The sequence below is a fragment of the Salmo trutta genome, unplaced genomic scaffold, assembly GCF_901001165.1.
Source record: "Salmo trutta unplaced genomic scaffold, fSalTru1.1, whole genome shotgun sequence".
Classification (NCBI taxonomy): domain Eukaryota; kingdom Metazoa; phylum Chordata; class Actinopteri; order Salmoniformes; family Salmonidae; genus Salmo; species Salmo trutta.
The window spans coordinates 40,001-56,111 of NW_021823021.1; the positions used below are offsets into that span (position 1 = coordinate 40,001).

The 16,111-nt window shown below is 43.9% G+C and overlaps 1 protein-coding gene across 1 annotated transcript in view; it reads right to left on the minus strand.

Moving 5' to 3' along the window:
- The window catches only part of LOC115188252 (protein FAM117B), a gene marked incomplete at its 5' end in the record, with an annotated part of 26,500 nt that extends 10,634 nt beyond the window's left edge, over positions 1-15,866 (minus strand). The window contains 4 exons of the mRNA XM_029747100.1: positions 8,720-8,833; positions 11,132-11,215; positions 11,285-11,437; positions 15,600-15,866. Coding sequence (XP_029602960.1) covers positions 8,720-8,833; positions 11,132-11,215; positions 11,285-11,437; positions 15,600-15,866 — 618 coding nt within the window. The remainder of the gene's footprint in view (positions 1-8,719; positions 8,834-11,131; positions 11,216-11,284; positions 11,438-15,599) is intronic.
- Positions 15,867-16,111: the final 245 nt, after the last annotated feature.

Genomic DNA, 16,111 nt, shown 5'->3' on the forward strand with positions numbered 1-16,111 from the left:
TACACAGAGAAACCCTGTCCCCCATACTGCTACACCTTCACAATACACAGAGAAACCCTGTCTACTGCTACACCTTCACAATACACAGAGAAACCCTGTCCCCCATACTGCTACACCTTCACAATACACAGAGAAACCCTGTCTACCATACTGCTACACCTTCACAATACACAGAGAAACCCTGTCCCCCATACTGCTACACCTTCACAATACACAGAGAAACCCTGTCTACTGCTACACCTTCACAATACACAGAGAAACCCTGTCTACCATACTGCTACACCTTCACAATACACAGAGAAACCCTGTCTCCCATTCTGCTACACCTTCACAATACACAGAGAAACCCTGTCTACTGCTACACCTTCACAATACACAGAGAAACCCTGTCCCCATACTGCTACACCTTCACAATACACAGAGAAACCCTGTCCCCATACTGCTACACCTTCACAATACACAGAGAAACCCTGTCTACTGCTACACCTTCACAATACACAGAGAAACCCTGTCTACCATACTGCTACACCTTCACAATACACAGAGAAACCCTGTCTACCATACTGCTACACCTTCACAATACACAGAGAAACCCTGTCTACCATACTGCTACACCTTCACAATACACAGAGAAACCCTGTCTACTGCTACACCTTCACAATACACAGAGAAACCCTGTCTACTGCTACACCTTCACAATACACAGAGAAACCCTGTCCCCCATACTGCTACACCTTCACAATACACAGAGAAACCCTGTCTACTGCTACACCTTCACAATACACAGAGAAACCCTGTCCCCATACTGCTACACCTTCACAATACACAGAGAAACCCTGTCTACTGCTACACCTTCACAATACACAGAGAAACCCTGTCCCCATACTGCTACACCTTCACAATACACAGAGAAACCCTGTCTCCATACTGCTACACCTTCACAATACACAGAGAAACCCTGTCTACCATTCTGCTACACCTTCACAATACACAGAGAAACCCTGTCTACCATACTGCTACACCTTCACAATACCTAGAGAAACCCTGTCTACTGCTACACCTTCACAATACACAGAGAAACCCTGTCCCCCATACTGCTACACCTTCACAATACACAGAGAAACCCTGTCTACTGCTACACCTTCACAATACACAGAGAAACCCTGTCTACTGCTACACCTTCACAATACACAGAGAAACCCTGTCTACTGCTACACCTTCACAATACACAGAGAAACCCTGTCTACCATACTGCTACACCTTCACAATACACAGAGAAACCCTGTCCCCCATACTGCTACACCTTCACAATACACAGAGAAACCCTGTCCCCCATACTGCTACACCTTCACAATACACAGAGAAACCCTGTCTACCATACTGCTACACCTTCACAATACACAGAGAAACCCTGTCCCCATACTGCTACACCTTCACAATACACAGAGAAACCCTGTCTACCATACTGCTACACCTTCACAATACACAGAGAAACCCTGTCTACTGCTACACCTTCACAATACACAGAGAAACCCTGTCTACTGCTACACCTTCACAATACACAGAGAAACCCTGTCCCCCATACTGCTACACCTTCACAATACACAGAGAAACCCTGTCCCCATACTGCTACACCTTCACAATACACAGAGAAACCCTGTCTACCATACTGCTACACCTTCACAATACACAGAGAAACCCTGTCTACCATACTGCTACACCTTCACAATACACAGAGAAACCCTGTCCCCCATACTGCTACACCTTCACAATACACAGAGAAACCCTGTCTACCATACTGCTACACCTTCACAATACACAGAGAAACCCTGTCTACCATACTGCTACACCTTCACAATACACAGAGAAACCCTGTCTACTGCTACACCTTCACAATACACAGAGAAACCCTGTCCCCCATACTGCTACACCTTCACAATACACAGAGAAACCCTGTCTACTGCTACACCTTCACAATACACAGAGAAACTCTGTCTACCATACTGCTACACCTTCACAATACACAGAGAAACCCTGTCCCCCATACTGCTACACCTTCACAATACACAGAGAAACCCTGTCTACTGCTACACCTTCACAATACACAGAGAAACCCTGTCCCCCATACTGCTACACCTTCACAATACACAGAGAAACCCTGTCTACTGCTACACCTTCACAATACACAGAGAAACCCTGTCCCCCATACTGCTACACCTTCACAATACACAGAGAAACCCTGTCTACCATACTGCTACACCTTCACAATACACAGAGAAACCCTGTCTACTGCTACACCTTCACAATACACAGAGAAACTCTGTCCCCATACTGCTACACCTTCACAATACACAGAGAAACCCTGTCCCCCATACTGCTACACCTTCACAATACACAGAGAAACCCTGTCCCCCATACTGCTACACCTTCACAATACACAGAGAAACCCTGTCTACTGCTACACCTTCACAATACACAGAGAAACCCTGTCTACTGCTACACCTTCACAATACACAGAGAAACCCTGTCTACTGCTACACCTTCACAATACACAGAGAAACCCTGTCCCCCATACTGCTACACCTTCACAATACACAGAGAAACCCTGTCCCCATACTGCTACACCTTCACAATACACAGAGAAACCCTGTCTACCATACTGCTACACCTTCACAATACACAGAGAAACCCTGTCTACCATACTGCTACACCTTCACAATACACAGAGAAACCCTGTCTACTGCTACACCTTCACAATACACAGAGAAACCCTGTCCCCCATACTGCTACACCTTCACAATACACAGAGAAACCCTGTCTACCATACTGCTACACCTTCACAATACACAGAGAAACCCTGTCTACCATACTGCTACACCTTCACAATACACAGAGAAACCCTGTCCCCATACTGCTACACCTTCACAATACACAGAGAAACCCTGTCCCCCATACTGCTACACCTTCACAATACACAGAGAAACCCTGTCCCCCATACTGCTACACCTTCACAATACACAGAGAAACCCTGTCCCCATACTGCTACACCTTCACAATACACAGAGAAACCCTGTCCCCCATACTGCTACACCTTCACAATACACAGAGAAACCCTGTCCCCCATACTGCTACACCTTCACAATACACAGAGAAACCCTGTCCCCATACTGCTACACCTTCACAATACACAGAGAAACCCTGTCCCCATACTGCTACACCTTCACAATACACAGAGAAACCCTGTCCCCCATACTGCTACACCTTCACAATACACAGAGAAACCCTGTCTACTGCTACACCTTCACAATACACAGAGAAACCCTGTCCCCCATACTGCTACACCTTCACAATACACAGAGAAACCCTGTCTACCATACTGCTACACCTTCACAATACACAGAGAAACCCTGTCCCCATACTGCTACACCTTCACAATACACAGAGAAACCCTGTCCCCCATACTGCTACACCTTCACAATACACAGAGAAACCCTGTCTACCATACTGCTACACCTTCACAATACACAGAGAAACCCTGTCCCCATACTGCTACACCTTCACAATACACAGAGAAACCCTGTCCCCCATACTGCTACACCTTCACAATACACAGAGAAACCCTGTCCCCCATACTGCTACACCTTCACAATACACAGAGAAACCCTGTCCCCATACTGCTACACCTTCACAATACACAGAGAAACCCTGTCCCCATACTGCTACACCTTCACAATACACAGAGAAACCCTGTCCCCCATACTGCTACACCTTCACAATACACAGAGAAACCCTGTCTACCATACTGCTACACCTTCACAATACACAGAGAAACCCTGTCCCCATACTGCTACACCTTCACAATACACAGAGAAACCCTGTCTACTGCTACACCTTCACAATACACAGAGAAACCCTGTCTACTGCTACACCTTCACAATACACAGAGAAACCCTGTCCCCCATACTGCTACACCTTCACAATACACAGAGAAACCCTGTCCCCATACTGCTACACCTTCACAATACACAGAGAAACCCTGTCCCCTTGCTCCGAGCACGAGGGGGGGGGGGGGGGGGTCGGTGTATGAGTCCAAATCAAAGTATGTGAAACGCATCATGGAGGCCACTTCTCAAACTCCGTTTGTACATAATTTCACGCGTTGATGCAAGTTTCAGCGGATAGTATGCAAAGAAATATGATGCACCGACGTGAAAAATGATGCAACATTATTTGAGCTGAAGTGAGAGAAAATACACCCCTGATTTCAGAATGAAATGTTGCCTGTTCACATCTTAGAAGTTGCCCGACTACAATATTTTATCTTCTTGCTACGTTGATAAATACATGCTGTGTTAATTTTGGGATGTTTACCTGCCTTTCGAGCTGTAGATTGCAAGCCCATAATAAGTCATTAGGGCTAACTGGCTAGCTACTAGTACTGCTAGCTAGCTAGATAGCCACTAAGAATTGTTAGCTAGCTACCCATGAAGAATTTACATCTATCTTGCATAATATTAGTTTTATGTCATTTTTGCCTGTTATACTATCTGGTTAGCTACATTATTCCGATTCACATATAGCTAGCTGATAGTTATGAAGTAAAATGGTTGCTTTGTGTATATCCTGTTTCGTCTCTATTGTCACCGTTGTCCAGGCTGGAAGAAGGTTCAGGGAATGGATAAGTCCATAGTAAGTCTATTTATTTTTTTACCTTTATTTAACTAGGCAAGTCAGTTAAGAACAAATTCTTATTTACAATGACGGCCTACAGGGGAACAGTGGGTTAACTGCCTTGTTCAGGGGCAGTACGACAGATTTTTAACTTGTCAGCTCGGGGATTCGATCTTGCAACCTTTCGGTTACTAGTCCAACGCTCTAACCACTAGGCTACACTGCCGCCGTCTGTAGGGCTAGGTGGCTAGCTAGCTACCCACAAAAATGTAAATCTACCTATTTAACCATAACCCTTGCATAACATTAGTTTTAGGTTGTTTTTGCCTGTTTAACTAGCTGGCTAGCCAGATTATTACGGTTCACATTTCCAGCTGATTATTATGCAGTAAAACGTTTACTTTGTATGTCTCTTGTTTGGTCTCTTTTGTTGCCTTTGTCGTTGCGGGAAGAAGGATCAGGGAATGGGGAGATGCAGCGTGAGATAATACCCGAGGTGGAGTGGGGTCAGGGAAGGGTCAGGGAATGGGGAGATGCAGCGTGAGATAATACCCGAGGTGGAGTGGGGTCAGGGAAGGGTCAGGGAATGGGGAGATGCAGCGTGAGATAATACCCGAGGTGGAGTGGGGTCAGGGAAGGATCAGGGAATGGGGAGATGCAGCGTGAGATAATACCCGAGGTGGAGTGGGGTCAGGGAAGGGTCAGGGAATGGGGAGATGCAGCGTGAGATAATACCCGAGGTGGAGTGGGGTCAGGGAAGGATCAGGGAATGGGGAGATGCAGCGTGAGATAATACCCAAGGTGGAGTGGGGTCAGGGAAGGATCAGGGAATGGGGAGATGCAGCGTGAGATAATACACGAGGTGGAGTGCGAGAGCTTCTCAAATGTATCGTTTTATACATTCTCCACACTCTCGTCCTGACAAGAACGCACTCAAAAGAATATGGTAGGAGAATGTACTCAGAGCATCAGAATGTGGAGAACGGCAGTATGAATACTGAGAAACAACCAGAGAAACCATGTCTACCATACAGTTAGGATGAGGATACACTCTGCAATTAAAGGTTAGGGTACTCTCTATAACTAAAGGTTAGGGTTAGGGTACTCTGTAACTAAAGGTTAGGGTACTCTGTAACTAAAGGTTAGGGTACTCTCTGTAACTAAAGGTTAGGGTACTCTCTGTAACTAAAGGTTAGGGTTAGGGTACTCTGTAACTAAAGGTTAGGGTACTCTCTGTAACTAAAGGTTAGGGTACTCTCTATAACTAAAGGTTAGGGTTAGGGTACTCTCTGTAACTAAAGGTTAGGGTACTCTCTGTAACTAAAGGTTAGGGTACTCTCTATAACTAAAGGTTAGGGTACTCTCTGTAACTAAAGGTTAGGGTACTCTCTGTAACTAAAGGTTAGGGTACTCTCTGTAACTAAAGGTTAGGGTACTCTCTGTAACTAAAGGTTAGGGTACTCTCTATAACTAAAGGTTAGGGTACTCTCTGTAACTAAAGGTTAGGGTACTCTCTATAACTAAAGGTTAGGGTACTCTCTGTAACTAAAGGTTAGGGTATTCTCTATAACTAAAGGTTAGGGTACTCTCTGTAACTAAAGGTTAGGGTACTCTCTATAACTAAAGGTTAGGGTACTCTCTATAACTAAAGGTTAGGGTTAGGGTACTCTCTGTAACTAAAGGTTAGGGTACTCTCTATAACTAAAGGTTAGGGTACTCTCTATAACTAAAGGTTAGGGTACTCTCTGTAACTAAAGGTTAGGGTACTCTCTATAACTAAAGGTTAGGGTACTCTCTGTAACTAAAGGTTAGGGTTAGGGTACTCTCTGTAACTAAAGGTTAGGGTACTCTCTGTAACTAAAGGTTAGGGTTAGGGTACTCTCTGTAACTAAAGGTTAGGATACTCTCTGTAACTAAACGTTAGGGTACTCTCTATAACTAAAGGTTAGGGTTAGGGTACTCTCTGTAACTAAAGGTTAGGGTACTCTCTATAACTAAAGGTTAGGGTACTCTCTGTAACTAAAGGTTAGGGTTAGGGTACTCTCTGTAACTAAAGGTTAGGGTTCTCTCTGTAACTAAATGTTAGGGTACTCTCTGTAACTAAAGGTTAGGGTTAGGGTACTCTCTGTAACTAAAGGTTAGGGTACTCTCTATAACTAAAGGTTAGGGTACTCTCTGTAACTAAAGGTTAGGGTTAGGGTACTCTCTATAACTAAAGGTTAGGGTACTCTCTGTAACTAAAGGTTAGGGTTAGGGTACTCTCTGTAACTAAAGGTTAGGGTACTCTCTATAACTAAAGGTTAGGGTACTCTCTGTAACTAAAGGTTAGGGTACTCTCTATAACTAAAGGTTAGGGTACTCTCTGTAACTAAAGGTTAGGGTACTCTCTGTAACTAAAGGTTAGGGTTGGGGTACTCTCTGTAACTAAAGGTTAGGGTACTCTCTGTAACTAAAGGTTAGGGTTAGGGTACTCTCTGTAACTAAAGGTTAGGGTACTCTCTGTAACTAAAGGTTAGGGTACTCTCTATAACTAAAGGTTAGGGTACTCTCTGTAACTAAAGGTTAGGGTACTCTCTGTAACTAAAGGTTAGGGTACTCTCTGTAACTAAAGGTTAGGGTACTCTCTGTAACTAAAGGTTAGGGTACTCTCTGTAACTAAAGGTTAGGGTACTCTCTATAACTAAAGGTTAGGGTACTCTCTGTAACTAAAGGTTAGGGTACTCTCTATAACTAAAGGTTAGGGTACTCTCTGTAACTAAAGGTTAGGGTACTCTCTGTAACTAAAGGTTAGGGTACTCTCTGTAACTAAAGGTTAGGGTACTCTCTATAACTAAAGGTTAGGGTTAGGGTACTCTGTAACTAAAGGTTAGGGTACTCTCTATAACTAAAGGTTAGGGTACTCTCTATAACTAAAGGTTAGGGTACTCTCTATAACTAAAGGTTAGGGTACTCTCTGTAACTAAAAGTTAGGGTATTCTCTGTAACTAAAGGTTAGGGTACTCTCTGTAACTAAAGGTTAGGGTTAGGGTACTCTCTGTAACTAAAGGTTAGGGTACTCTCTGTAACTAAAGGTTAGGGTACTCTCTGTAACTAAAGGTTAGGGTTAGGGTATTCTCTATAACTAAAGGTCAGGGTACTCTCTGTAACTAAAGGTTAGGGTACTCTCTATAACTAAAGGTTAGGGTTAGGGTACTCTCTATAACTAAAGGTTAGGGTACTCTCTATAACTAAAGGTTAGGGTACTCTCTATAACTAAAGGTTAGGGTACTCTCTGTAACTAAAGGTTAGGGTTAGGGTACTCTCTGTAACTCAAGGTTAGGGTACTCTCTATAACTAAAGGTCAGGGTACTCTCTATAACTAAAGGTTAGGGTACTCTCTGTAACTAAAGGTTAGGGTACTCTCTGTAACTAAAGGTTAGGGTTAGGGTACTCTCTGTAACTAAAGGTTAGGGTACTCTCTATAACTAAAGGTTAGGGTACTCTCTATAACTAAAGGTTAGGGTACTCTCTGTAACTAAAGGTTAGGGTACTCTCTATAACTAAAGGTTAGGGTACTCTCTGTAACTAAAGGTTAGGGTACTCTCTGTAACTAAAGGTTAGGGTACTCTCTGTAACTAAAGGTTAGGGTACTCTCTGTAACTAAAGGTTAGGGTTAGGGTACTCTCTGTAACTAAAGGTTAGGGTACTCTCTGTAACTAAATGTTAGGGTACTCTGTAACTAAAGGTTAGGGTACTCTCTGTAACTAAAGGTTAGGGTACTCTCTATAACTAAAGGTTAGGGTACTCTCTATAACTAAAGGTTAGGGTACTCTCTGTAACTAAAGGTTAGGGTTAGGGTACTCTCTATAACTAAAGGTTAGGGTACTCTCTATAACTAAAGGTTAGGGTACTCTCTGTAACTAAAGGTTAGGGTACTCTCTGTAACTAAAGGTTAGGGTACTCTCTGTAACTAAAAGTTAGGGTATTCTCTGTAACTAAAAGTTAGGGTATTCTCTGTAACTAAAGGTTAGGGGAAGGAGTAGATAGAATGAGGCTCAGGGTAGGGTACCTGTGACTGGATGATGGCAGCATGACTACCGTTGAAGGGGGACTTGCGGTCCTTGTCCCTGCGGTGACGGCTGCTGCGCTTACTACGCTGGAGTTGCTGTCGTAATTTAGCAATCTGGAGGAGAGAAGAGTTACTGGGTTAGGGGGTATATTGGTAGGATGTTATCTAATTTAGCAATCTGGAGGAGAGAAGAGTTACTGGGTTAGGGAGTATATTGGTAGGATGTTATCTAAGCACGAAGATGTGGAGAGTCACTATGTTGTAACTATGTTGTAACTATGTTGTCATTATGTTGTCATTATGTTGTCACTATGTTGTCATTATGTTGTCACTATGTTGTCATTATGTTGTCATTATGTTGTCACTATGTTGTCACTATGTTGTCACTATGTTGTAACTATGTTGTTATTATGTTGTCATTATGTTGTCACTATGTTGTTATTATGTTGTCAGTATGTTGTCACTATGTTGTCAGTATGTTGTCACTATGTTGTCACTATGTTGTTATTATGTTGTCATTATGTTGTCACTATGTTGTCATTATGTTGTTACTATGTTGTCACTATGTTGTCACTATGTTGTTATTATGTTGTCATTATGTTGTCATTATGTTGTCACTATGTTGTAACTATGTTGTCACTATGTTGTTATTATGTTGTTACTATGTTGTCAGTATGTTGTAACTATGTAGTTATTATGTTGTCACTATGTTGTAACTATGTAGTTATTATGTTGTCAATATGTTGTCACTATGTTGTCACTATGTTGTCACTATGTTGTTATTATGTTGTCACTATGTTGTCACTATGTTGTCATTATGTTGTAACTATGTTGTTATTATGTTGTAACTATGTTGTCAGTATGTTGTAACTATGTTGTCAGTATGTTGTTATTATGTTGTCACTATGTTGTCACTATGTTGTTATTATGTTGTCACTATGTTGTTATTATGTTGTCATTATGTTGTCATTATGTTGTCACTATGTTGTAACTATGTTGTCACTATGTTGTAACTATGTTGTCACTATGTTGTTATTATGTTGTTACTATGTTGTCAGTATGTTGTAACTATGTAGTTATTATGTTGTCACTATGTTGTCAGTATGTTGTAACTATGTAGTTATTATGTTGTCACTATGTTGTAACTATGTAGTTATTATGTTGTCACTATGTTGTAACTATGTAGTTATTATGTTGTCACTATGTTGTCACTATGTTGTTATTATGTTGTCACTATGTTGTCACTATGTTGTCATTATGTTGTAACTATGTTGTTATTATGTTGTAACTATGTTGTCAGTATGTTGTAACTATGTTGTCAATATGTTGTTATTATGTTGTCACTATGTTGTCACTATGTTGTCACTATGTTGTTATTATGTTGTTATTATGTTGTCACTATGTTGTCATTATGTTGTAACTATGTTGTTATTATGTTGTCACTATGTTGTCACTATGTTGTCAGTATGTTGTTATTATGTTGTCACTATGTTGTTATTATGTTGTCATTATGTTGTCATTATGTTGTCACTATGTTGTAACTATGTTGTCACTATGTTGTAACTATGTTGTCACTATGTTGTTATTATGTTGTTACTATGTTGTCAGTATGTTGTAACTATGTAGTTATTATGTTGTCACTATGTTGTCAGTATGTTGTAACTATGTAGTTATTATGTTGTCACTATGTTGTAACTATGTAGTTATTATGTTGTCACTATGTTGTCACTATGTTGTCACTATGTTGTTATTATGTTGTCACTATGTTGTCACTATGTTGTCATTATGTTGTAACTATGTTGTTATTATGTTGTAACTATGTTGTCAGTATGTTGTAACTATGTTGTCAGTATGTTGTTATTATGTTGTCACTATGTTGTCACTATGTTGTCACTATGTTGTTATTATGTTGTCACTATGTTGTCACTATGTTGTCACTATGTTGTTATTATGTTGTAACTATGTTGTTATTATGTTGTCATTATGTTGTTATTATGTTGTCACTATGTTGTCACTATGTTGTCACTATGTTGTTATTATGTTGTCACTATGTTGTCACTATGTTGTCATTATGTTGTCACTATGTTGTTATTATGTTGTTATTATGTTGTCACTATGTTGTCATTATGTTGTCATTATGTTGTCACTATGTTGTCATTATGTTGTTATTATGTTGTCATTATGTTGTTATTATGTTGTCACTATGTTGTTATTATGTTGTCATTATGTTGTCACTATGTTGTCATTATGTTGTCACTATGTTGTCACTATGTTGTCATTATGTTGTCACTATGTTGTCACTATGTTGTAACTATGTTGTAACTATGTTGTCACTATGTTGTTAATATGTTGTCACTACGCTGTCACTACGCTGTCACTATCTAAAGGCAGAGGCTGAACCGTGTGACTGACCTCTTTCAGCTGGTCGGTGCTCCCGCAGGAGGCCGACCTCTTGTGGCTCCCCCGCCTCCTCTCATCCGCCCAGGCCCTGGGGGTCTGACACCACAGAGAGAGACAGGTGAGACGCACGCATACAAACACACACACACTCATACACACACTCACCTGAGTGGCCTTGTCCCTCATGCAGGGAGTGTGGTGGGCGTGGCTTCCGTCCTGAGGCCGGGGACCAATCAGGTAAGAGCCAGGGAGCGTGCCCAGTAGGGGCCACAGCTGGGAGGAGCCAGAGGATGTGGGAGGAGCTGAATCAGCTGCTCTCTGCAGAAAGACAGGAGGAGAAGAAGAGAGGGGGAATATAAGAAATACATTTCATTCTAACAAATTAGCAAAGAGTTGTTTGTAAACAGCCCTTGTGTAAGTAAACAAACATTAGCTATGTCAACAGAAAGCCTATCTACCCAGGGCCCAGAGCGACCCTATGAGCATCTGTTGGCTGGGGATAGGGTCTGGGCCAGATAGACAAATGGTTTGACCCTCTGTCTGTCTGTCCAATCCCTAACCATCCACAGGCCTATGGTAAAGCTCATTCTACTGTGAGATGCTCAGACTGAGGCAGGTGCCCCACTGATGTACACCATCAATACAATACACACTAACCATCAAACCCAGCCATATAAACCCTTAGCCATCATACAGACCATCCAATCCCAGCCATATAAACCCTTACCCATCATACAGACCATCCAGCCCAGCCATATAAACCCTTAGCCATCATACAGACCATCCAACCAGCCATATAAACCCTTAGCCATCATACAGACCATCCAACCAGCCATATAAACCCTAACCCATCATACAGACCATCCAACCCAGCCATATAAACCCTAACCCATCATACAGACCATCAAACCCAGCCATATAAACCCTTAGCCATCATACAGACCATCCAACCCAGCCATATAAACCCTTAGCCATCATACAGACCCTCCAACCCAGCCATATAAACCCTTAGCCATCATACAGACCATCCAACCAGCCATATAAACCCTTAGCCATCATACAGACCATCCAACCAGCCATATAAACCCTTAGCCATCATACAGACCATCCAACCCAGCCATATAAACCCTTAGCCATCATACAGACCATCCAACCCAGCCATATAAACCCTTAGCCATCATACAGACCCTCCAACCCAGCCATATAAACCCTTAGCCATCATACAGACCATCCAACCCAGCCATATAAACCCTTAGCCATCATACAGACCATCCAACCCAGCCATATAAACCCTTAGCCATTATACAGACCATCCAACCCAGCCATATAAACCCTTAGCCATCATACAGACCATCCAACCCAGCCATATAAACCCTTAGCCATCATACAGACCATCCAACCCAGCCATATAAACCCTTACCCATCATACAGACCATCCAACCCAGCCATATAAACCCTTAGCCATCATACAGACCATCCAACCCAGCCATATAAACCCTTAGCCATCATACAGACCATCCAACCCAGACATATAAACCCTTAGCCATCATACAGACCATCTAACCCAGCCGTATAAACCCTAACCCATCATACAGACCATCCAACCAGACATATAAACCCTTAGCCATCATACAGACCATCCAACCAGCCATATAAACCCTTAGCCATCATACAGACCATCCAAACAGCCATATAAACCCTTAGTCATCATACAGACCATCCAACCCAGCCATATAAACCCTTAGCCATCATACAGACCATCCAACCCAGCTATATAAACCCTTAGCCATCATACAGACCATCCAACCCAGCCATATAAACCCTTAGCCATCATACAGACCATCCAACCCAGCCATATAAACCCTTAGCCATCATACAGACCAAATAACCCAGCCGTATAAACCCTAACCCATCATACAGACCATCCAACCAGCCATATAAACCCTTAGCCATCATACAGACCATCCAACCCAGCCATATAAACCCTTAGCCATCATACAGATCATCCAGCCCAGCCATATAAAACCCTTAGCCATCATACAGACCATCCAACCCAGCCATATAAACCCTTAGCCATCATACAGACCATCCAACCCAGCCATATAAACCCTTAGCCATCATACAGACCCTCCAACCCAGCCATATAAACCCTTAGCCATCATACAGACCATCCAACCCAGCCATATAAACCCTTAGCCATCATACAGACCATCCAACCAGCCATATAAACCCTTAGCCATCATACAGACCATCCAACCCAGCCGTATAAACCCTAACCCATCATACAGACCATCCAACCCAGCCATATAAACCCTAACCCATCATACAGACCATCCAACCAGCCATATAAACCCTTAGCCATCATACAGACCATCCAGCCCAGCCATATAAACCCTTACCCATCATACAGACCATCCAACCCAGCCATATAAACCCTAACCCATCATACAGACCATCCAACCAGCCATATAAACCCTTAGCCATCATACAGACCATCCAGCCCAGCCATATAAACCCTTAGCCATCATACAGACCATCCAACCAGCCATATAAACCCTTAGCCATCATACAGACCATCCAACCCAGCCATATAAACCCTAACCCATCATACAGACCATCCAACCCAGCCATATAAACCCTTTGCCATCATACAGACCCTCCAACCCAGCCATATAAACCCTTAGCCATCATACAGACCATCCAACCCAGCCATATAAACCCTTAGCCATCATACAGACCATCCAACCCAGCCATATAAACCCTTAGCCATCATACAGACCATCCAACCAGCCATATAAACCCTTAGCCATCATACAGACCATCCAACCCAGCCATATAAACCCTTAGCCATCATACAGACCATCCAACCAGCCATATAAACCCTAACCCATCATACAGACCATCCAACCAGCCATATAAACCCTTAGCCATCATACAGACCATCCAACCAGCCATATAAACCCTTAGCCATCATACAGACCATCCAACCCAGCCATATTAACCCTTACCCATCATACAGACCATCCAACCCAGCCATATAAACCCTTAGCCATCATACAGACCATCCAACCCAGCCATATAAACCCTTAGCCATCATACAGACCATCCAACCCAGCCATATAAACCCTTAGCCATCATACAGACCATCCAACCCAGCCATATAAACCCTTAGCCATCATACAGACCATCCAACCAGCCATATAAACCCTAACCCATCATACAGACCATCCAACCCAGCCTCTCTACCCCCTGTCCCCAGATATCCTCCTGTCCCCAGATATCCTCCTGTCCCCAGATATCCTCCTGTCCCCAGATATCCCCCTGTCCCCAGATATCCCCCTGTCCCCAGATATCCCCCTGTCCCCAGATATCCTCCTGTCCCCAGATATCCTCCTGTCCCCAGATATCCCCCTGTCCCCAGATATCCCCTGTCCCCAGATATCCTCCTGTCCCCAGATATCCTCCTGTCCCCAGATATCCCCCTGTCCCCAGATATCCTCCTGTCCCCAGATATCCTCCTGTCCCCAGATATCCTCCTGTCCCCAGATATCCTCCTGTCTCCTCTACCCCCTGTCCCCAGATATCCTCCTGTCCCCAGATATCCTCCTGTCCCCAGATATCCCCCTGTCCCCAGATATCTTCCTGTCTCCTCTACCCCCTGTCCCCAGATATCCCCCTGTCCCCAGATATCCTCCTGTCCCCAGATATCCTCCTGTCCCCAGATATCCTCCTGTCCCCAGATATCCCCCTGTCCCCAGATATCCTCCTGTCTCCTCTACCCCCTGTCCCCAGATATCCTCCTGTCCCCAGATATTCTCCTGTCCCCAGACCCCTCTACCCCCTGTCCCTCTACCCCCTGTCCCCTCTACCCCCTGTCTCCTCTACCCCCTGTCTCCTCTACCCCCTGTCCCCAGATATCCTTCTGTCCCTCTACCCCCTGTCCCCTCTACCCCTGTCCCCAGATATCCCCCTGTCCCCTCTACCCCCTGTCCCTCTACCCCCTGTCCCCTCTACCCCCTGTCCCTCTACCCCCTGTCCCCTCTACCCTGTTTAGATGAAGAAACAAGCTGGGTCTGCTATGATTGTCATGCTGCTCAGATGAACCCGAACACAAGAGAGAGAGAGCTGGTCCAGCAGAGAAGCTATATTTGGCAGTAGAGCCCTCCCTTTCCCTCAGAACCAAGCATCACTGTTGCTATGGGACTAGGGCACTTCATACTGCATATCTGGATCCAAACACAAACCAGATGCCAACAATGTGCTCTCTCTTTCTCTCTCTCCCCTCTTTCTCCCCCTCTCTCTCTCTGCAGGACCACACTCTTAAACATGGGACAACAACATGATACAGTAGTCATCACTATTAAGAACACACAGCCATGATCAAGAGAAGATAAATGATAAATGTATGATCAATGCCGAGCCGTGCATTCATTACCGGTAGTATTATCCGGTTGATAATCCGGTCCAGTGATTGGCTCACCTGTGAAGAGGCCTTGTGATGGAGGGTACGTGCCCAGCAGCGAGGCGAGAGATGAGACCTGCCGCTAATCTGGAGACGAGACTGGGGGGGATCAGGGGAGAGGAACCGGGAGAGGAACCGGGAGAGGGACCGGGAGAGGAACCGGGAGAGGGACCGGGAGAGGAACCGGGAGAGGGCGACAGCGGAGCAGAGATGTCGGAGACGGAGACGATAGACACAAACAAGCAGTAATGAACAGATGGCTCGTGGATGCGCATAGAGAGGTTGCTATGGGCGTTGCTGTAGCCTGCCGTCCTGAAACGCGCGGTGTTGTTGATCGATGAGCAGTCCGTTTTTGTCGTGATGGTGAAAATATATCATCCGATGAAAATGATGTAAAATATTTCAGATAGCGAGGATCCACGTTGCAGATTAGCGCGGAGAATATCAGGGAAATAACAGGGCTGGAAGATCCTTTGCTTTGCAGAGCGGAGAGAGACCGTCACAGCGGATCCCGTGCGTGGCTTTTGTCG